Source organism: Rattus norvegicus, chromosome 19 (assembly GCF_036323735.1).
Source record: "Rattus norvegicus strain BN/NHsdMcwi chromosome 19, GRCr8, whole genome shotgun sequence".
Taxonomy (NCBI): Eukaryota; Metazoa; Chordata; class Mammalia; order Rodentia; family Muridae; genus Rattus; species Rattus norvegicus.
The window spans coordinates 47515011-47539181 of record NC_086037.1 but is presented as its reverse complement, the minus strand read 5'-3'; the positions used below and the strand labels follow the sequence as shown (position 1 = coordinate 47539181).

Below are 24171 nucleotides of genomic sequence, written 5' to 3'. Positions count from 1 at the left end.
GGACTGACTCTGCTGGCTGGTAAGCCATTTTTAAACTGTCCTAAAACATCCCCTGTGTCAGGATGGCCCAACTGTGTTCATACTGTTTGCATAAAAACATTCCGATGCTACTTTAAGGCCTTCTAGGACTCTGGGGTTTGGCACATGTCATGCCAAGATGCCCACTCACAACCTATGTACAAACCTGGGTCTGGCATTTGAGAAACATGACACCCACTGCTGTACTTTTACCACACTGCCCTGGGATCCCTAGGGGGAAAGACAGCATGAGGAAACCTGGGAATGGCTTCCCCGGGGCTGTATCACCTGATGACTTGTGTGTTCTAATAAACTCAGCTATGAGGGCAACTGACTGCCGCACCAGTGTATACTTCCAGCAAGCATCCCGAATGTGGTCTGTCTTTAAGACACTGAGAAAGCAGGCACCAGGCTTTACTGGGAAGGCGTCTGATCAAGGCGGGCATGTAGAGGCCTACTTCATACAGCAATTCTGCTCACTCTGACTTTTAGTGAAACAGAACCTGGAAGATCAACAGAAGTCTAGGAGACCCAGACTGGCATGTTTCCCTAAAGTACATGAGCAAAGACTGTCAATCTTTATGTTAGCCACCATCTGGCAAGAATTTACTAGTCAAAACATTTAGTTTTGACTGAGGACAGTAGTGTTTGCTGTTATAAACACTATTAGGGTATGGTTTGGTGATAATGTGTATTTAGCATGTATGAGGATTCAATCTCCAACACTTAAAAAATTATTTAAGAAAATGGATGTTCTTTAAGGGGAGTGGGGGGCTTTGGAGAGATGGCTCATCGGTTAAGAGCACTGATTGCTCTTCCAGAGGTCCTGAGTTCAAATCCCAGCAACCACATGGTGACTCACAACTATCTGTAATGAGATCTGATGCCCTCTTCTGGTGTGCCTGAAGACAGCTACAGTGTACTTATATATAATAAGTAAATCTTTTTAAAAAAAAAAAAAAAGGAAAATGGATGTTACAAGCTAAGATAATAGCATATGCTGGACTATCAGTTGTTCCTGACTAAATGCTGCACTGACAGATCCAGAAGGTTTCAAATGACACCGAGAACTTAGACTGACAAAATCTAATGGGACCAGGGTGACTTTTTATTTTACATTTCTATGTGTCTGTATGTTTTGCCTACATGTATGTCTGCACCATGCGTGTGCCTGTTGCTCATAAAGGCCAGAAGGGGACACCAGATCCTCCAGAAATGTGTTTACGGATGGTCGTGAGCCACCATGTGTATCCTGGAAATAGAACCCAGGTCTTCTGGAAAAGCAGCCAGTGCTCTTAACCACTGGACCATCTATCTAGCCCTCCCAAGGTGAACTTTTCAATCTGCCCAAGTCCGTTTGCTACTGGTTCCCCTTATTCCTAGGAGGCTGGGTACCAGAGTGTCTCAAAAGGACAGAGAGGGCTTTTTGTCATTACCCTGCCCATTCTGCTGAGACCTAAAATGAGCTTCTACCTTCTGTGGCTAATCCGAGGGAGTACTACTGCACTGAGAGATTTCCTCTGGCTGGTGCTCCTGATGAGGAAGACAGGAATCAGACTCGTGACTTCCCTGTCTCTCCTGTCAGGCTTCAGAGAAACTATCACAAGAACAGAAGGCAAGAAAGGTAGAGTTTCCAGAAACTTCCATGAACGATACCACTCACAAATTTTTAGGTTCCCAGTTTCCTCACAGGCCCAGGTTGCCATTCTGAGATTCCCTAAAAATCCTGGCAGGGGAAATTATGTCAGGTGTAGAAATGGACTTTCAATGCTCAGAGGCCAGATGAACGCCAGACCAGAAGGCCAACGAGGTGCAGAAGAATGAGAAAGAACACAGGACTTCAGAGCAGAGATCAGCATCCTGGGAAACCACTCCCGAGAACGAGCCTGTGCATGAGGATATTTGACCCTGTTTCTAGTTAGGGTGTGGCTCAGCCCTTAGCACACAACCTTAGACCCTTTGGCTCGAATACAGAAAAACCCTTAGTACTCACTTTTAATCCCAACCAATAAAGATAAAATTTGTAGAAGGAAGCACCCATGTTTGAAAGTGATGTCTAATTGAGTGCCAGGCAAAGTGACAAATCAGAGAAAGATTTGACAGAATAGGATATGACCAACTCTCATGAGAAGAGAGAGGAGAGGGAAGCTCCTTAAAGGACAGACAGACAGCACAGGAAGAGAGAGTGAAGAATACAGTAGAGTTTGTGGAGAGCAGCACAATAGAGTTGAGAGGGAGAGAAGAACAGCACAGAGAGGGAGAAGGAGGCAGGTTTGCTGGGAGAGTTTTACAGAGACAGACTGAAGAGAGAACAAGCTGGGCACAGGTGAAGACAGAATGAGCTAGAGAATGAGAAGGAGCCAGAAGATTAGGAAAGGTTGCCAGAGTTAGTTTCAGGCCAAGCAGAGCAATTCAGTCAGAGAGGCCAAGAGAAAAGCCGGATTGAATCACAGAAGAGTTTGAGCCAGCATAGCTGAGTTGAACCAGCTAATCAGAGCTCCAAAAGAACAAAAAAGGGCGAGCGTATTCAGCTGTAAGTCTCTGAGGCTGAAAATATTCTAGGACTAGATTAGATGGTACAGAGGCTAGAAGCTTCCAGGACTAGGCCTAGGTTAGCAGAGACAGGCAGTAAACCTTGGAGACAATTACAAGAGGAGAATAAGTTACTTTCACAGGGAAGGGCAGGGTGGGTAGGCAGGAGGCAGGGAGGGGAGATAATGTAAACTGTACATTGCTGCTGTAACTGGGCTGAAGAGGAAGCTCTAACAGGCTACACTGGTTAAAAAGACAAGACCTGAAAGATGGCACTGCTAGGGTCTAGGCATAAAATTGTGATGCTAAGGGTCAGGTTTGGAAGAGGTCTGGGTTTGGAATGTTTCAAAGGGACCAGTTTCCACCTAAAGCTATGTGACCAGACTCTTGATGTCACATAGGAGATACCCAAAGCTATAGCATATAAATACAACTGAGCTAAATCAAAACCACTGAAGAACCTGATTATGAGAATGAACTAAATTGTAGGCATCTCGCACTCTTTCCCACACTCTGACAGGTGCTGTATGTGTAATGAAAACCCTGGCAAATCAAAGGAGGTGGAAACTGATTTTAGTGTCAGCAGGAACTCAAGACTGCCTTGATTAGCACCTGGAGGTCATCAAGAGTCCAGGAAAGAGCTTTCCGATTGCAGCCTCTGCACCCCTAGTCAAACCTACCGACCCTGGGTTCTCTGTCTCCCCATCCTGCCTCCATCTGAGATCTACCATGGAGGACCCCTCAGGCTGGGTACTCATGAGGAACCTCACACTAACAAGCCCAGTTTCTGTATAGCCTGACTCAAGGCTTATAAGAGGAAAAACTAAGACTCCGCCCAGATCCCATTTAGCCCAGGACTATGGGACTACGAAGGACCCTAGTTCTTACTGAAGTGTAAGAGCTATTACGAGGCTTCTTAGCCTGGTAGAAAGTAGGAAGGTTATGGGGTTCCTGTGAAGGACCCTAGGGGCTCTCACCTTACACTCACTGCCTCAGGTCAAGATTAGGCCAAGTATGTGCTTCTTGCTTCTGGTCAAGACTAGGCCAAGTTCTATTCTCCACCCACGGTTCTTCAGAGGAGCAGAGACATTCTTGAAAAACCGCAGAATGTACTGACTGGGAGTCACCTGACCCTCTGGTCCTAGTTAGAGTTCAAATGCATGTCATATGCTTGCTAGCCAATAGATTCAACGGTCAATATGCTTAGCCAATAAGTTTAAACTATAACCTTGCTGATGTAACCTGTACCCCTAAAAACTGTAAAAACTGCTTGTTATAGCCATTTGGGGTCACCTTCTAGTCACTTGACACAAGGGGCTGATTGAGGGTCGACCCCAATGAGCTAGAAAAATAAACCTCTTGCGTTTGCATCGAACTCCGTTCTCGTGTCCACCTGGGGGTCTCCCAGTAGTTAAGACTCGCTTTGAGCCTTACAACTACAGACCTAAAAAAGAGGAGACCAAACCTTGCAAACAGCGATGAAGAGGCTCGTGTGCATAGTGAGTAGGTCTCAGAAGGTTTGGGTAGTGGAGTCTCAGTATCAACGTGCTGTACGACACTGTAGAGGTAGGTAGACCCAGAGGTTAAAAAAAGAAACAAAGGAAGTGACTGAGGCCTACATTTTCTCTAAGTTTTGCATATGCACAGGTAGCAGGGACCCTTTGGAAAACATGGGAGCATTTCCTCTGCACGTATCCCAGCCTGCTGGAGAATATGGTTGAGAACTTCACTGTTATATACGTGTGAGCATCCCCAAACAGGAAACCTGAATAAGAAAAGCTTTGCCACACACGTCAACGTGACACTCAAAACTTTCAAATTTTAAAGCATTTATTTGTGCTTTCAGTTCAGATTAAACTAGGTTAGATTAGATTAGATTTCAAAACTGGTAAAGCCTATGAATTTATTTCAATATCCTGGAAATTACAAAGCCTGGAACCTGAAACCCTGATCCTAAGCACTCCGAGTAAGGGTTGTTTAACCTACTCAGTAATACACGCTTTACTATCCCACCTTGTTCATGAAAACTGTGTAACTTATTTTCAAGACTTTCTTATAGTTCAAGAATCTAAAATTTCATTCCACCCCATTTTACTGCTGTTTAGAATCTTCTACTTAGAATGTTCTACTTAGAATGTTTATCGTAACTTCAGGCTTCTGAAAATGTTTTCAGGCATCCGGCAGGTGATCCACAAATATTTCAAATCTGTTATTTAAAATCAACTTAGGATAATCCAACTCCCTAAACAATTAAGCCTTCTTCTAAAAGCCAGGGAAGTCAAAAGGGGCCAGAAAGTCACTGTGAAACTGTACTGTCCTAGGCTGGATTCCTAGGAACTCTGCAACCTTCATCAAATTCTTAATCCAAGCCTAGCTTCCCCACGTGTGAGAGACAGACAACCTAATATCTACCTCGGGGCTGCTGAACACAACAGTAACTGAGATGGTGACATCAGATACAGAACAGAGGGGTGCACTTAGGAAATGCCAGGGAGCCGCCATTGCGACAGCCGCAATAAGGACACAAGGCAGGCAATGGAAACCAGAGCTGTGAGGCCAACACCCCCTGAACCTCCTGGCAGAGGAGCTGAATCCCAGGTGAGGAGCATCCACCACACTTGAGACTGACCGGGAAGGGAAAAAGAAGTGAGGCAGCACGGAAGGAGCCCCTTCCCTGTCTTATCCACTTGTTCTGAAAACCACCTGACCTTTTGGTTTTCTCAAAATGCCACAAATTGCTACAGTTGTTTTATTTAAAATGTAACTGTTCAGACATATTTATCAGTTAAAAAACAGGCTTTAAAAGACAAAAAAGCTGGTTCAAATGTCAGCTCAGCCACTTTCTACTTTTAGCGTAGCCTGATGGTGCACTTTGTTTTCAGCATGAGATGCAGGTCCTCCCCAGCCCTCCCTGTCCTGGTTACTCAAGGACGGTCTTTGGTTTCCTGTTCGACAGGGGAGGATGCTGCAGGGAGGCTGAAGAGATCACAGGAAAAGCCCGGAAATTTAGGGAAGGAAAGCCCCACACAAGGAACTGTCTGTTAGCACTCCTGATGACAGACAAACTGTCTATAAACTATCTCAGAGATTCTTCGTAAAGGGAGCTGAACTAGGCCTGGCGTACTGGGTTTTGAAATTATTATTCCCAATTTTGTCTTGCGCAGCAATGTGGAGAAGACTCTGAAGACTGTGCAGCTTCGTTTTTACAGAGAAAAACCGAGCCCTGGGTGCAGAGGCAGAAATCTAGCCCATGCACTTCTGCCTGCCCACACCCACTGCACGCAGCACCTGATTCCCTCCGGTGTGCTGGGAATAAAACACCCTGAAAGTGCCAGGAGTGGGTGGGATCAGGCTCCACACTCTCACTTTTCAGTCTGTGTGCGACCTGGAGGCCCAAGGACTGGTCTCTGCAGCTCCAATACTCCAGACACTTCTACAGAGTATTTCAGGGTGGGCAAGAGCTCTGAGGCCAGCAAGCTTTACTCCAACCCTGCTCCAGACTCATCTCTGACACCTGCCCTTCCTTTGCTCAATCAAAAGCTCACTCCTGGCAAATGGGTCGGACTTGTACTGAGAATGCTTTGTAAGACATCAGAGAGCCTGTCCTCTTTTATCGCAGCCCCACCTTCCCCCCATTTTCTGGAGCCCATGCCAGGGTTTTCTCTAAGCTGGGCACCCACGTACTTCAGAATGCCTCCTTCCCCCAGATCTTCTCTTCTAACTACCAAGTCCCCTGGGAAGGGACACCCTCAGAAGGTGCTCTCTCCCGTGCCCTCGCTCTCAGCTACACTCGGGAATCCTGTCATCGCTGTTTTTCCTTCTCCCTGAAAAGTCTCCTGCACTGTGAGAGCCTTTTTAAAAGTCATGTCTGAATGCAAATCCAAAGCATGGAATGGTCAACACTAGAGACAAACACTGGTGACATAGGGGACATCTGGAGAGTATTCTGTATGTGCCCACAGTTTAACATCCTGCTGATGACTGCTGGGAATTGGTCATTTGCAGTATGTGATACTAATTGTGAGGTATTAATTGTGAGAACACTTGAGCACACTGAATAAAACACCACAGTCCTGGCGTCTGATGTGAGCACCGCCTCCCTGAGTCATGGCTGGATTACCCATATAGCTGATCAATGCAGATGCTGGCTGAAAGCTAAAAGGTTGTTACATGGTATTGTTTGGGTCATAATGACAAGGAAAAGACACACTCCATGTACGTACACCTACCCCCAGAGCACTCTCCATCCTGAGTGGCTGACTCCCAGCATCCTTCCCATCTATCCTCTGTTATTTACGATTGGGGGCAGGGTGCTGGCTGACAGGAGGCTTATAATATGAATTTACAACAACAACAACAATAAAAACAGAGCATAGGATAGAAACGTCCAGAAATGACACAGATATTGACATTCTGCACCGAGCACGATCACCACAAATGATCTCTATTTCAAACCAAGAAAAATCTCATACAGTCCTATCCTCGTTTGCTTTCTGTTGCTGTAACCAAACTGACTAAAACAAAACCAACAAAAACCCAACTGGGAAGGAAAGGATTGATGTGGCTCACAGGTTATAACCCGTCATCGTCACTGGAAGAAGTCAAGGAAGGCTTGACTTGGAAACCACCCAGCAACTTGCTTATTCAGCGACCTTGCTCACCCAGCCAAGGCCCGCATGCCTAGGGATGGCGTGGACCACAGTGAGACAGCCCTCCTGTAGCAATTAACTAAGAAAATGCCTCCCGGGCAGGCCACTGACCAGCCGGATGGAGACAGCTCCTCAGCTGTAAGTCCTTCCTCCCATGTGTAATCTGGCTTTGGATCAAGCTCACCAAAACCAGAATAAATTAGTAGCACAAGGCTCCTCATTCTAAATGCTAACATGATTAGTTTGAAAAAGCTATCAAGAAAATCGTCAACAAAAAGTTTTATGTGAACAGAGGTTTAATGGTCTCTGTGTATTCTGGGGTCTAAAGAGACTACAAGTTATAAAGGTCGATCCTAGGACAAACTCTATGACCTCTTATCTCTATGAGAATCAGTGAAATACTTGAGCAAACTGAACTAAATGAGGTTCAGGTCAGCCCAAACCATTCCATCACACTGAGAAGCCAGCCAGAACCTGGATTACAGCCCTAATCCTCCATAACTGATTTGGTGGAGAGGCGTTATACGTGTTTTTGCATTAATGTGAAAGTAAAAATCCCAAGAAAGACGGCCTAGCATTAATGTGTTCTTTGATGTTCTCAGAGTTCTTTAGGATCTTCACTGGCCTTTGAATGGACAGTCATGTTGTAGACCTTAGTGCATTAAAATGTATGAAATCTAACCATGGGTTCAATGCGCACAGGCCTGAGGAGGTTTCATTTCCTCTACTGCTGTCTCTCTAAACAGCTCCTTACGTCCACATAAACAAGAAGCGCCAACTAGATGTTCCTCAGTCTTCAGCACCGCTGGTCCTTCTGGGTCCCTCCCTTCTGATAGTGTTCCGGCCTTCCCTCCAGCAGTACCGTGAGACAAGCGGCATCGAAACATAGGGGAAACCTATACTTATAACTTCCTATTCCTGCCTTCCTAGACCCTCAAGAGTTGACTTTTACTCTTGACAGAAAGGTCACTCCTGCAGGACTCCATGACACCTGCCATTTCCCACATCTCGTGTCACAGGCGGCCACTGGTATGCTTAAGGCCCCTCTGACACATAGGATCTCTTATGACTACTCTTTTATCACTGATTCTAAAAACTTGATATTTTCTCAAGGACAGTGTTTGTATTGTAGCAACAAAGCACAAGGTGTCGGCATCAGACACTCACAGTCCAAGCCCAGATACCCGCACCTGCTCTTGTCCCATGAACAAGCTCATCTGTCCCTGGGCAGTTTACATACAAATTTTACACCTATGGAGGTATCGTCACATACATTGAGGGAATCAGGCATGTGACGATGAGTTCCTGAATACATATGCTGGGAGCCAAGCCCACTTACACACCCTCTGTCTGAGGAGTGTTTTGGGAATGTCAGGCCCACTTACACCCTCTGAGAACCTAGCCAGTTACCTGTACTTATCAATTTGCAGTTTAGGGCTATAGGGTAGTGAAATCGGTCCTGGGTCCTGGGTGACCTTCCCGCCTGCTTGTCTTTATAAGCCGCTGTTTTTAATTAAAGTTTGAGAGCTTGATCAGACCACAGACTTGCTCTCCTTCTTCGAGCCTCCTGTCCCCCATTCTTTCGCCCCCCCCTCCCAGGTCTCCACTGAACCTCCTTAGGCCGGGGCATACATACACAGTTGGGCTGTTTGTTGGTTTTGTTCTTGTTTAGGAGGGGAACAGTACACAAGACTGTGCTAGGTAAATAACTACTCTATCACTAAACCAGTCTTGTCAAACTCCCTCAGCAAGGTGGCCTGGAACTTAATGCCCATCTGCCTCAGTCTTTGCATGCGCCATGCTCAACGATGACTTCATGTTTTTAGCATGTATTTTAAATGTCTGTAAACACAAAACCTCCAATTACAGTCAAAAGACACAAATTCTGTATTTTAATGAACTGAAAGCCAATCTCATGTCCTGAACTATTTATTATCCTGCCTGCTGAGGGTGACTTTCCCTCAGATCTCCCAGAACAGAGTTCTTACAGGTTCCTACGAGAGCCATAGAAAACAGACAGCAGATTCTGCTGAGTGGTGCTGTTCACCTTGGAAAGCGTTGTCATCTTGACCGTGCCCTTAATCTACCAGAGCCCTCCCTCCAGATTACATATACCTCTACTTGCTGTTACACACCCCAGTCTATTGAGCTGCCTGACTCAAGTTTACAAGAAAGTTTAAAACCCTGAGCTGTCCTGAGAGCCTCCAGTGGCACACCCACCCTGTCGGCACCCAGCCACACCCCCCTTTCTAACCTCATCTCCTATGTCTTTGTGACATCTTCTCCGAGTAACCATCTCCTACCTTATGGTCTTCACACCTACACTCTACAGGGCATCCAAGGAATGCCTAGCTTCTCAGGGATACTCCTCAATACACACACACACACACACACACACACACACACACACACACACACCCTCACCCCAAAGCTGACATAGTCTTCCCTATGAAGTCCTCAGCCTCAGCATGCTCTCAGTTTCCCATACTGTATCTCATGGCTACTTCTTGAGTTTTCCTTTCCTATAACACGACTCTCATATTTAGCTTCCCCAAATCACACACATCTAACTCGCAACAGGCCCTCGGCAAACAGTGCTCTGAATTAATGTATGACAAATACGTAAAAGTCACAAAGCCATGGTTACAACCACAGTTGGAAAATCTGTGGGAGGTTCAGAGTACCCATTTTACAATGGAAAAACAATTTTCTGTCTTGCAAAGAAAAGAAAATACACACACCACCCTGATAATGTTTTTGGCCCAGGAACACTCCTTTTAAAACAACATCTTAATGTTTAGTGTGCAGAAGAAAGCAAGACATATGGAGTGAGTTTCCTAGCAAGTACATATGGATTTTATAAGAACCAGCAAGGGGCTTGGAAATCATGGCCTCTGAAGCACACGAACTTAAGCCTTTTCCTCACTCCAAGACCCAGCTGGAGATCTTCTGCTTCAATAGCATGGCACTTCCTCTTTACTTTGGTGATGTTCCTACACTCACTCAACATTTTCCCCAGGCCTGGGGAAGGAAAATAAGCACGAAGAGAATAAAACACCACCTTCAACTGCTGCTGCCCCTCCTGTCTGCTCTGTCAAGGGCACCGTATGCACTGCTCTCTTCTGTACGTTCCCCTCGGGCTGGGCACTGCGGTAATGTTCTCCTTCCTCACAAGCCTCCTAGCCTCACTCTCCTCTGTGCTTCTTATTCCTAAATGTCTGTCAGAGGAACTCAATCCCTCACTACTTTCAGGTCCAATAGAAGCATGTGGCTAATATAGACACACATCTGTATGCAGTTCTCACAAACACTCTTGTCAGCAGATTTATTCTTCCTTAAAGCAGGCCCCATCTATGACATGCAGCCCAGTAAACTGTTCAGAAAAATAAAAATTTAAAAAACTTTGCAATACACAGGGGAAGTCAGAGGAAGCCAGGAAGTGAGGAACTGCAAATGAACGCAGACCATCACCTCCGCACAGCCACATTACCTCATACTTCAGCCTCCAGCCTCCCTACAGAGCCAGCCCACCTTTCTCCACTTTTCCTGGATAAGCATGGTGACCAACCCTCACCAAAGAAGCCTCTCTTTACAGCAATGGAACTGTCACAGAAAATGGCAACTGGACCAAGAAAGGGACCAGCAGATCGTGGGAGCCCAGCCACAGGAGAGACACCCACATCACAGCTCCTAGATGTAAGGCACAGATAACGAAGGAGGGGGTATGGGAGGGGTGAGGGCAGGGAGGCTGGGAGAGGCTGGAGAAGGAAAAAGAGTTGGGGAAGTGCTATAATTCTGTTTCAATTAAGAGAGAGAGAGAGAGAGAGAGAGAGAGAGAGAGAGAGAGAGAGAGAAGGGGGGGAAGAGAGGGAGAGACAGAGAGAGAGACAGAGAGAGAAAGAGAGAGAGAGAGAGAGAGAGAGGAAGAGAGGGAGAGAAATCTCGGCACTTTTCATCTGTATAGGTTGTGTCCAGCCACAGAAGGGCAGAGAAAAACCACAAACTCGGTCGGCTTGGCTCTAAAATACTGTACTTCTGAGAACTGCATGCATGGCTGCCCTCTTCTGCCTAGAGACAAGGATTGGTTCACCAGGGCTAACCAAAAATCTCTATGAACCTATCAATGCAGAGAGCCATCACCACATTCCTACAGAAACATCACGTGGTCATTTCCCCAGAAGAAGGGGTGTGAGTCCCCCTTACCCAAGAGCAAGACCCCAAGCCCAGTTCTCATAGATGAACTGCACCGGAGTCCCTAATCAAGACTGAATGTAATAATAGTTGAGTGACTGTCACGTTCAGAAGGTGGTGGTCTAATGATGTATTTTTCTAAATGTGAACAGTAGCCATCCTCCCTGGTGACTCAGTACATGCCGAGGCTCAATGGCAGTGTGACAGGACCATAAATGAAGGCATAAGTTCACCACCAGATGCTACCGAGACAGTAAGACTCACTGTCCCAAACAAACTGTCTTTACCACATCAGTAAAATCTGACAGACTGCCAGGATAAATACAAGTTTACGCGCACCATTGCTGCTCCAACAAGCAGCAAGTCCCAGGACCCAAGGAGAGCTCTGCTCTCAGCTGGCTCCAAGGGAACGTCTGTCTGCTCCATCCTTCCCACTGCCCCATGGCCCACAGGGTGTGCCAGGTTCATCAGCAATCACTCCCTGTGGACGGAACGGGTAGCATCAACACACAAAAGTATCACTGTGCTCAATGGTCCGGCAGAGAGAAGCAGGCCGAGAGAGACATCGACTAAGAAAACAAGCTGCAAGAATGGTAGGCTGAGGTACTCAGCCCTCAACATGATTGTCACCTACTTCCCAACCAAGCCTTTCCAGTTTCATCGCTTTGTCCCAGGACCTGCTACAGGCTTGGCATATATTACAATTTTTAAGCACACAAATGGGCGACCGTGTGTCTTTACAGTCCTCGCATCCCCTGCCTTACAGGCAACCACAGGGAGCTAGCAAGGCCATGAACTCTAGCTGACAGAAGAGGTGGGGCCCTCTAGGACTTCTTGAAAGACTCTTAAGTATTTTTAAAAGTCACCTCTTGCCTGAACAACACAACAGCCACCTAAGAGATGACTTTGAACTGGAAAGTCTTCCCCCAGTGCTCAGATTTGGCAGTGCAGGTAACAAGCTGAAGTTCTTAGGGTAAGAGGAGAGGCATAATTATGAACTTTTAACTAGGAGAGGTCCGAAAAGGCTACGGACTTTGCCCCCACCCAACAGTGCTTTTTTCTTAAACTGTTTGTCTTGTTAAGGGTAAAAGGGTGCCTCGCTCAACCCTGAGCGCTTGTCAGTGCTTTTTTTAACAGGAAGAAACTTAGTCCTGAGGAAGGGGAGGAGGCGAGCAAAGGACACTGGGCACAAAAAACACCCTCTCGTACACACACTACCCTGAGTGACCCCAGCCAGTCAGCTGCATTCCCCGCAGAGCACACACTGCCATGGGCCAGGCTACACACTTGACACAGCCACACTCAGGACCTGAAGCAAATCTTCTCCCATGCTCTAGACTGAAGCTCTGTAGCTCTAACCAGAGGCAAACGGGACACAGCCTTCTACGTAAGCGATGCTCCTGGCTGGCTCCTGAGAGAGAATTCTCATGACAGAGAAACGTGCCTTCTGGTCTCTTTTTTTCCAGCCGCCACTCTCACACAGCACTGCCATGATTCACCACACTTCCACAGGCCCCGAACAGTAATCGTGCTTCCTAGAAACTACTGAAGTCATGAGCCGAAGTAAGCCCCTCTTCCTTCTAAGTTGCCCCCCTCCACAGGAAATTTGTCACCACAGAAGGGTGACCAGCAGGTCCCTGGCTCCATATTACTTCCATTCACATTTTTATTTCCCTGAGCTAAAAAGCCCTCGCTTAACCAAGGGTATAAGGCAAGCAACTAACACATAAAATTGAAGAAATCCAAGGACAGAGATGAAAAGAGTCAACTAATTAGGAAACTAAACTGTCCACAGTGGCATCTGCACTGTGTATTCACTTGCAACTGGATACAATGTTCATCAGTGAAGCAATGAGGAGACCAGGTAAGGATCAGATTCACACAACTCCGGCAGAAGACAACTGAATGTCAACTTCCTAGGAATAAGTCCACAGCAAGCACAAGACAGGAGCAGACTAGAAACAAAGCACGCACACGTTCACAAGCCACACTCACAGGTACTATCAAAGAAGAAAAGCGGTACCTTTTCGTGGTTTTCGATTAAGATTTCTACGACGATATTTTGAAACTTCAAGTCCATAATGGCCGCAACAGTCTCTTCCTGTGGTCTCATCAGAGTGGGTCCAAATACCACTCCTAAATTCGCCACTGTCATTAGATTCTGCTTCGAGTGACTTGACACACTAATATTGATTTAGAAGGGAAAAAAATCTTAGTTGGGTGGCCACAGTAATAGAGCACTCAATATTCTGTATCTGTATTTCCTTAACGTACAGACAGGCAGAAGACGCAAAGTGTCTGAACCAAACAGCAGCCAGCACACGCAGACGAGACTGGTTTGTCCCCTCCCGATGCCACCTCCCCTTTTCCTGTCCTCCATTCCTCCCTTCTCCTCTATAACCAATCTCCACAGTCACAGGCTCCTTCCATGCTGATACTCTGATTCACTTCAGGCCTGAGCATGATCAGCTGACCTCAGACTGAAGACCTGAGACAGGGAGCCAAGACAAACCCCTCACCTCAGCTGTCTCTCTCAGATGTGTGTCACAGGAATGGAGACTAGCACAGCTGGGGACCTTGCCAGAATGAAGGACAATTCCGTTAAGTTGTTCCCTCTGAAGAGAGACCTCATACTAGCTAGCTCCTTTCTAAGCAGCCTTTCTTTCAATGGCCGCTGTCATCACATGTATTCACTCAACATTAGACAGACAAGTGGATTTATGTAGATAGAAAGCACGGTGCAGCTGTCTTGAACCAATGATTGGAAATAAAAATGGAATCTCCTAAATTAATCATAGTCCGTTTCACAAGCATAAGTCATACTGCTTGTCGTTTCAACAAGTGTGTCTTACTCCACAAATCACAGGACATAGAGAAAAAGCAGCTGAGGATACCCATCTTTCCTCAGATCACCATCCCTGTGCTACCACAGACGTCTAGATGCCAGGCAATTAGATCTGCTTCATCAGCACACGCTCACTCCCTCCTTCCAGCCCTGCCACTCGGGGAGCACAGCAGAAAGGTGCTCCAGGCCCTACACTTAACTCAGGACTTCCTACTACAAGAGATGCTCGCTACTGTCTTAACACGCCTTGTTCTTCTGCTAGCTACCTAGCTGCAGTCATTTTAACATTCACTGTAATCTGTTTTTCTCCACCGAGCAGAGCCACCATTTTCTTGTCCAACTATGTGTCCACTGGCACTTTTAAATGGCGCTCAGTTTTCTTTAGAGAAGACACGAGTTCCAAACACCGTTCTTCATTCACATTTTACATTCACCAAAATGATGATTTGGGAGCTGCTTTTTTATAGACGGGACTGTAACACATGGATGAACCCACTACTAGATTAAACGAACCTAAAGGACATGTTCAAAATCAGTGCTAGATGTGTTGGGTACCAAGCCCAATCTGCTAACAGACTCACATTCCTATCTCCACAATGTGTTCATTGTGGAGACACAATTGTGTTCAATTGTATAGGACAATATACAATCAACGCCTCTCCTTTCACCAAGCTGCTGGCAGTGGCTTTAAGCTACTCACACAGCATCAACAGGCATTCTATTTCACCACCCTGTCTAATACGCAGCCTGGTCCTCAGGTCTGGCCCCTGGGACTGGGGATACACGGCCAGCTCCACTAACAATGGCAGCACTGGTGGCACTGAGGGAGGGCTGATAGGAAAGAGTCACTCACTTGGTTAGGTGCTTCACCAAGATATCCAGCATCTCCTTATTCTTCTCTGGCAGTTTGTGTACCAAGAAGTGGATGGCACTGACACGGGATTCTGGGCTGCCACTTTCTATTTTAAGAAGGAAAAGGGAAAAGTGGTCAACAGAGTACTCAGAATCAAACTACGGTTTATAATAGTTTGATTAGGAGCTGAAGAAGGAATGAATTTAATCGCTGTGGGCAACTTTTCTTCAAAAGTATCTTTGTCACCACTGTTAAGGCTAAACTGTCCCTCCACCTTGCAAGTAACTCCCACATGGTTTCATGTATGCATGAGCTATGCCTTTCCCCAAGCATGCCTTCCCAGGGTTGGTGTTAAGGGCACAGGCAGCTCCAGTGCCAGCCCCCTGATCAACACCTATTCTCCACAGCTCACAGCACACGTGACAGTCTGCAGTCTTGGGTGATCCACCAGGAACCACAAGTCCAATATCAACGACAGGATCCTTTTAGCTACAGGCTCAAGTGAATCTCCCCTAAAATTTATGACCAAGTTATATCATTTAGGTACCTCAGAAACGGGCAGTTCTAAACTGAACTCATGCTTTATTTGCTGACTGACTATACCTAACCAAGAGAAGGCACACAAGCCACGTAGGAGCCTGCAAGGGAGCGCCAGGGTGAGGCAGGGCATAACGGGAAGGAGGGACAGAGACAGGGAGCCCCTATAGTGGATGGTGCTGGGAGGTCCAGAGACACAGGGCAGGAAGGGCAAGCACTGTTACTCCGACTTCTAAGGGTGCAGAGACAGCTGAGCTGTCCTCAGATGATTATAATATGGGTCTACAACTAGAATGCCGGCTTCATACCGATTATCAGTATATGAAAAAGGACCAGAATTTGTACCTAGGAACCACCTGGCCTGCGGGACACAAGAGGCCTCAAATAGCAAACATCAAAACAGTAGAAGCAAAAGAACTACAGAGGCTTCATATTAGAAATCTACAGATGCCAATAAAGACTGTATAATGTTGAAGAAGATGATTAGTAAGAAGAATATAATCTCATGTCAATGCTTTTGAGTTTTAAATAACAAAATAAAAGCAGAAACTCTGAAGAAGCAGTCATAGGCTCCACTGACATGAAAACTGTCAAAGACAGCAATTTTATTATCAAAAATTTAGAACTCTGAAGGCTTTGTGACAGAAAACTGCTGGCTTCCGAGCCTACCCTGGCACTACGAAGCAGCACCCTACAATAAAATTCAAGTTTGTTATTTTGGAATTCAGCACATAGAAATATAAGCTAAAGAGGTAAGTTTCCTGCCCTCTAGTGATAGCATTCTTCACATCTAACCACAAACAACATTTTAAAGCTATTTGAGAAAGAGTAGAGACTTCACTTTTATGTTTCACACTCCTCTTCACTACTACAGTTCATTAAACCAAGCTCACTCGCGCTCGTGCGCTCTCTCTCTCTCTCTCTCTCTCTCTCTCTCTCGCTCTCTCTTTCTCCCTCCCTCCCTCCCTCCTTCTCTGTCTCTCACACACATACCTGTCTCTTCCTATGTCTGCTATTTTTTTAAGTTTTTCAACTTATACTGTTTTGACATCACCTCCTTCTATTAATAGGCACTTCTATAAGGTAACATAGACCTCCTATTCCAAATTTTTGCTAAATTACATTATTTTCCATTACTTACTCTATATGCACCTTACAGTATTTTCATTGATATCAGCTGACAAAGAATGAAAATGTAACATTTTTTCCTAGGGTACTTAATTTGACCATACCCCAAATTCCCATTGTGCAAGTTTGCTGTGATAGGAAAAAAGAAAAATCAACTGAGAAACGGCACATCAGCATCACCACACTTCTGTGTCTATTTACTTGCATAACAACAGAGACTGGAGTATAAGCAAGCCTACTAGAGCTTAACAGAAACACACAGGCAGACAATGCAATGGTCTAATATATAAATGCCATGTGTCAATACTATTGTAAGGAAGTTACAATCAGTAACCTGTCAAGCAGTTCCTATGGGACACGCCAGCCTCAGTCACCATGCAAACATTACTGTGGTCCTCACCCACCTACAGGAAACAGGAGACATTGCATGTTTGACCCCTGTACTGACAATAATTCCGCATCCTTTCTCCTGTGTGTCCCAACAGAAGAGAATAGAAGGCTCTCGTTATGCAAATGCCATGCCCGGATGCTAAATTAGCTGTCTCTCATCAGAAATGGTGTGGTTACTCAGCGTGCTGCACAAGTAACCAGACTACAGAAGACACATGTGCAACAAGGAAACACAAGTGTTCCAGTTAGAGCGACCAGTGGGTAGACGGTTCTCAATACCTGATGCCAGGTACCAAGGATTAAATTGTCTATCTCGTGCTAAGTCCAATGTGAGTCCAGCCCAACAGGATGGGTCCATGCTCACCATGGGCGGGTCGAGACTGTAGGCTACAGAACAAGGGCTACAGCACCGAAAAGGCAATCGGCTTCACAGAGAAGGCTTCTAGGTAGACGCTATCAGCTTTGCACAGGTTAACACAATCCTCTCAATTCAAGATGTGTGGCTTGTGGGCTACTACCCCTCAAAGTATAGTGTAGCTTCTCATGAAGAGATACTTTAGTTCTGTTAGTAAACCAAATGAATGTGGTTAAAACAGTTTAAGACTTTCAATTCTGAAATTGAAAAATGCCTCTCACATGTTCCCATATTAAGTCAGTTTTTCTTTTACAATAAAAAAAAAGATATGCACTTTTTGTATGTAGCGAAAACATAAAACCAACTTCTTATCTTTGTATTATAAACTCACATTCTTGACAGAAAATGATAGAAAATAAGGCACTGAAAGGAAATGGCGGAGGCCAGGAACTCTCAGTGAAGGAGAGGAGCAGCATTCTCATGTCACAGAGTGGAGAACAATCAAACACCAGTTCCTGTGCTGGTGTGAGGGACAGCCACAAAGGCTGGCCGCACGGGGTCATTTTAGCCATCAACTGAGCTGCAGACAAGGGACCAAGCAAAGCAGGCTGTGTTGTTGCCAATGGGAAGTGATAGTTAACCACAATCCCAATTTACCAACCCGCAAAAGGAGGCTCCCTGTGAATGAGACCCCTCTGAATTCTGTAAGTGCATTCAGTACGTAAGTACATTTGCAATGCCAGAGGAACTAGTCCCAAGCTCTTTCCAAAGAGTGCAGAGGAAGGTACTCATAAGAAAGGAAACTGTGACATCAAACCCTGCCCAGTACAGAGACCCCTAAGTAAACAAACCCATTAAGCACTCGTAGTTTCATTAAAACAGATTAGTTAGTGTGAGCCCTCCCAACTACAAGTGTACTTAGGTGCAAGTTCCTGCCAGTAACTCCGGGAAGTAAGGTATTCCTTTACAATGGAACTGTATTTAAATTAGTATGTAAACCATTACACCAAGGCCACAAGGTCAGGAGAAAAACACAGTCCCGACCCAGCAGGTGACAGAGCCTCTAGCATCTATTAGATTCTCAGTAGCACAGCTAACTAGACCAGCAAAGCCCACATTTCCGGCTTCATTGCCTCCTGATGTGTAGAAACGTCCTCATCTGGTAACAGACATTTGACATCAGGTTCTGAACACTTCATCGTTAGTCACACATGGTAATAATTCTCACGACACTAACTTGCGGTGATTTAAAACCTCATTCCATAATCACGCTTTCTCCAGAATGCAGAGAATTCTAGATGCAAGCTGGCACACTTTGGCTTTTTCCAGGCTCTAAGATGAACACAACCTGAAACTGTCCTCCAAGTAAATTTAATTTCTTTCTTTCGTTTGCCAAAAGTGCCACAGGGAAGAAATCAAGCATTTGCTCGTGCTCTTGCCAAGGAAACCTCCTCACTTCCCTGATCACACAATACCAGCTCTCTCTTGCGGAGTAACTCTGAACACAGCTGTATTCTAGCCTGATCACACAATACCAGCTCTCTCTTGCAGAGTAACTCTGAACACAGCTGTATTCTGGCCTTCCTTTCTGTGTGGAGTGTAATGTGGCCAACACACCGATTCTTTCTGTAACAGCTTAGGAAATCTCAGGCTGGAGCTGGGACCTCACAAGAAGGTAACATTTAGAGCCATGATCAGGCTGCGGTGATACAGGACCAATGGGATTGCTCTAAGTTTTTCAACAGATTAAACTGTAAAACAGACTCAAGGGTTGTGGGGAGTACAATTTCACCCACTGTTGGTGCATAATCTATGATGTTCACGGGGTGTGGAGGTACAATTTCATCCACTGTCAGGGCATCTCTAAAAACCAATATTGCAAAATCTAGTCAGTGGAGTTCAGTTCTAATTTTACATAACGGTCTGTATAATCTGGAAGTTACTTAGTAAGTCTCAGCCTCAATTTCCTTACCTCTTAATTACCTGAGTATCCTTCAGAGGAATGATTAAACAGTATGCACTAAGGACAAAAGCCGAGCTATGTGGGAAAGAATGCACCCAGTCTGTCTGCAGCAGGCAACTCTCTCCTCACGCTGCTAGCACAAATACTCCAGTGGGTACTCAGAAAACACCAAAGCTCAAGTTAAAGCTACCAGCCTTCTCTCTCAGCACTGCACCCTACACAATTCATTATCAAGTGGTCTGGGCTTGTGGCATTGTCTCCTAATGATCCTGTCAGTGACGTTCAAATAAATGTCTCTGTAAATGAAACCATCTCCAGGCTGCAGCATCTCCAAAACCGCCATCTCTCCGACCTCCTGCAAGCTCAACGCTGGCCTATTCTGCAGCAGTGTACTGGGCCCTGTAGCTGTGGGCTATGCCCTGCAGCGGTGGGCTCAGGTCAATACTACGTATCTGAAGTGAATACTATGTAATTTTTTTGTTCACTTTCAAAAGAAGGAAGTGAATTCTAAAATGATCTCTTCTTTTAACACAGATGGCAAAACCATTAAGTTAAATTTTCATGTGGAAATATTTAATGTGTACACACCATCAAGCACAAATCTGAGTCTTTGTATACCCACATAATACTTACTGGCCGGAACAATGAAGTCTCTATGTAACTCATAGGTCATGAGAGGCTCTGGAAGACTCCTGGAATAAAAGAAAAAATAAACACAGTCCAATTACCAAACCAGGCCAGATATCATCTGTAAATTGATTCACTAGTGCATTAAACAGTATATTGAACCTCTTGTGCACTCTGAGCTAACATGCCAGCTCTCCCTGCTGGATACCTTTACGCACCGAAAGGAATGTAACCACAATGACCGCTTTACTAGCTGCTATTTCCCCTAGACACGGTTAACTCCTAACCAACCACGAATTCTTACCAGGTCTAAGTATACCAGGTTTCATATTTAATCTTGGAAGGTAGCTTTATGAACACCTAGCTTTGCAAGTGAATTAAGCAATATACACATCATTTTGAAAGGCATCTTTAAAATATTGATATCGAAAGGATACACAGAAAATATTAAAAAACAAAAACAAAGCCTCTCCTCTTGGTATTTCTATTAAAATAACTGCATTTAGTTTTTATGCCTAAATACATACAGACCAGTGGTTCCCAACCCTTGTGGAGTTTCATATCAGACAGTTACGTTATGACTCATAACAGCAGCAAAGTTACAGTTATAAAGTGGCAATGAAATAAGTTTATGGTTGGGGGTCACCACAGCATGAGGAACTGACTGTATTAAGGGGTTGTAGCATTAGGAAGGTTGAAAACCACTAATAAAGAGGAAACATTAATAAAAATTTAAAAACGAAAAAAAGATGGTTTTGAGGTCTATGACTATGAAACAGGAAGACAAAATCAGAATGATGACAATGTAATAACGTACACAGCATTTAGCTTTCTGCAAACTACATTGTACAAACGGTAGCATGACGCTGAACTTCAATCCATGTCACATGTAAATACATCTTTGCCAGGCCAGGGTTAATAACTGCATAACCCCAAGAGAACAAGTGTCAGTCTGCAGAACTGGTTAGGTAGGGTACTGTGAGCATTTGAAAGGTTATAAACCCTGGACTCAGCATACATACAGAAGCACACGTGCACATGCACACACACACACACACACACACACACACACACACACACAGTGCCAGGGATAAGAAAGGCTCACGTTGCCTCACTGAGGACAAACCAAGTGCTCACTCAGATCAAGCAATAAATGAGCAAAGTCTGACAAGATTGCACGGGCCAGACAAATCCACAACTACAGGCCCAGATCTAAATCTCTCTGTCTTCACTGCCAACAGAACGAGTGGAAAAGAAATCAGCCAGGAAACAATGTTTGAGCAAAACTCCCACCCCCTTCACCCAAGTGCACAGCCTTTCCTTGAGTGACCATCTGCCCAAACACAGAATACATAACAGACTCTGCAAACGGAAAATTGGCTCTGTAAGAAAAACCATACTCTGAGCTATGAAACACATCTTGGTCAACTTAAAAGTCAAAGGCAGCCCATTCTTTGATTTCAATAGAAGTGGAGAGGCAGAAGAGATGTTTCAGTGGGTAAAGTGTTTGGGACACGAGCGGCCATATCAGAAGCTGAGTACAGTGCTACACAGATATCATCTGGTTTGTGGAGGCAGAGGCACGAGGATCCTTCGACCAAGTGCTGACCAACTGAGCAACTAAGCTCCAGGTTCAATAGAACACCATGTCCCAAAACATAATGCAAGGATACCCAAAGTCAACCTCTGGTCAGTGTGTGTGTGTGTGTGTGTGCCTGCCTGCCTGCCTGTGTGTGTGTGTGTGTGTGTGTGTGTGAAACATGGAGATTTACATTTGAACATGTGAAATGGGACTTATTTCTAAGATGTATGAAGAACTTTAAAGGAGCAATGTTTTTTTCTTAATCAAGGAAAAAAGACACTTCACCTAGGAAGTGGGTGGAGAATCACTCACACACCTAGAAAGTTTTGGACACTGAGAACGTTCACACAGAAAGAACACCGAGGTGCCAGCACATACTTCCCATAGCAACTAAAGTAAGAAAGTTGACCTCATTCATGCAGAGGTCGCAGAGGAAGCAGGACTCATGTATACTGTTGGTGGGGAACACAACAAACTGGGTCACATTTGGAAAAGCCGATCAGTTTCCAAACAGGTAAGCATATACCTCCACATGGCCCAGGTGCTTACCCACTAGGACTCATCCAAAAGGAATGAGAATCTTTGTTTCAAAGATTTATACACAGGCATTTAAGCAGCTTTGTGTACAGCAGCCAAAAGGTACAGACCACCCAAAAACACATCAATAGATCAACGGGTTTCAGCATGCCACAACAATTCTCCTAATTATTCTAAGGAGAAATAAGATTTGAAGTCCCCACTGAACAATTCCACTTATAAAGATCATAGTAAGGCAAATTAAGGCATAAAGACGGAAACAGTTCCCTATGGATGCGGCCAAGATGAAGGAAGGCCAAAAGAAGCACAAGAAAATTTAGAAGGGTGATGGACAGGCTCAGGACTATTATGGTGATGGTTTCATAAGCATATAAAAATACCAAGTGTATGAAAATGTATGCTACCTGTGATGCAGCTCACTCCAAATCAATTATACTTCACAAAAGCCGTAAAGGGTATATATATACACTATCTCATTCATATATATATACATATATATTCATATATATACATACATACACACACACACGACACATATATATGGTATATAAAAGGTATACACTATCTCACACTTATATATGGTATATACACACATATAAGGTATATAAAAGGTATACACTATCTATTATATATATGGTATACACTTATATATGTATGACATATACATATATATATATAAGGTATATAAAAGGTATACACTATCTCAATGTTTGTATTAAATGATACAAATACACATGTGAGATTCATGAAGAAAATCTATTTAAAAAACAAAGCTATATAAAAAACGTTTGCAGACATGTTTCCTGCACATGGCTTAGGTGCCAGTGTACACAAAGTGTCCCTTTCCAAAAGCCACAAGCCACAGTGCAGAGAGCTAGCTGCCTCAGCCCCTCTCCCTCCGCCTGCTTTCTCTTATTCCTAACTAGGAACAAACTCACAGTGGCATCCGAGCCTCAAGCAGGAGAAAGACAGACAATGGCCAGTTTTCAGGGTCTGTTTCAAAGCACAGACTCGAGCAGAAATAGCAGAGGAGGGAGAAGTATCCTCTTTCATGGAAAAAAATTGGGTGCTAGGTCATAAGAAAAGGAAAAAAACAACACATAGCAACCTCGAGGAGGGTATTTCTTCTCCAATAAAACAATTTATGTCTCCCTGTCTCTTACTTATATCACTGCCACATGTCTAGCTGGCAATACTGCATAAAAAACAAATATCATTAATGTTAGGGAAGCAGTAATTAAAGAAATAAAAAGACAAGTTCTCCATCCAAACCTTATCACGTGAGTAGCTCCATCTCCCAGCCTCCCACTCGGCAGGTATTTAAGCTGCCTCTCTCCGCCACCTGTCAGGTCATTTACCCACGGTGGTGTTTCCTTCCCTAAGAACCCATTCCAATTTCCACACTTAAAAGAGGTTATGTCCAGGTAAAGTCGCTTCACTAGAAACCTCATAACCTGCTTGGTATTATGGGAAAGTGTGGCAGTGACACATCACTGGTAATGACACTGACCAGAGGGGCAATCGCAGAGGGCTGGGAGCCAGGTCTCTCACGAAGGAGTAAAATGCTGCACCTCACTGACGGGCACTGGTTCTGTTTTGTTTTGAGACACAGCCAGTCTGCTTCCCTGCTTCTGCCGGGTGCTTCAGCTGCATCCCTCCTCTACCTGTAGCTCTGCTCGAACCTCATCGAGGCTGGGAAGTGCAGGCAATACTCACAGGCAAAAGGCTGAGAGGAGAGAAATGGGGCTCACAGCTATGTCCTGGTGTTGTGAGTGACAGATGCTGGCCCTGGCTAGCTGATGGCTCCAGACCTCTGAATCCTTACCCCATCACATGCATAGCAATGCCTCTCAGGCCAAGAAAAGCTGTGGCTTTGGCCACAATTCCATAGGAAACCGGGAGAGTTTGGGGGGTAGACCCTCACACTTTCTCCCACTTAAAAATCAAACGGGGGGAAAAATCAC

General features: G+C 44.9%; 1 protein-coding gene and 1 long non-coding RNA gene across 17 annotated transcripts in view; one reads left to right on the top strand and one right to left on the bottom strand.

Moving 5' to 3' along the window:
- The window catches only part of Arhgap10 (Rho GTPase activating protein 10), a 261750-nt gene that overhangs the window by 75351 nt on the left and 162228 nt on the right, over positions 1-24171 (bottom strand). For 14 of the 16 annotated variants that reach the window (XM_017601359.3, XM_039097987.2, XM_039097986.2 and 11 more), the window contains 3 exons: positions 20095-20153; positions 15089-15194; positions 13414-13573 (listed from right to left, as the gene is read on the bottom strand). In XM_017601359.3, coding sequence (XP_017456848.1) covers positions 13414-13573; positions 15089-15194; positions 20095-20153 — 325 coding nt within the window. Of the gene's footprint in view, positions 1-13413; positions 13574-15088; positions 15195-20094; positions 20154-24171 lie in introns of those variants that run through there. The other 2 variants (XR_005496688.2, XR_005496687.2) reach the window with 1 other exon arrangement.
- LOC134483345 (uncharacterized) lies at positions 4689-7772 on the top strand. Its single transcript, XR_010060201.1, has 2 exons — positions 4689-5148; positions 5715-7772. It is a non-coding gene; the product is annotated as an uncharacterized LOC134483345 (long non-coding RNA).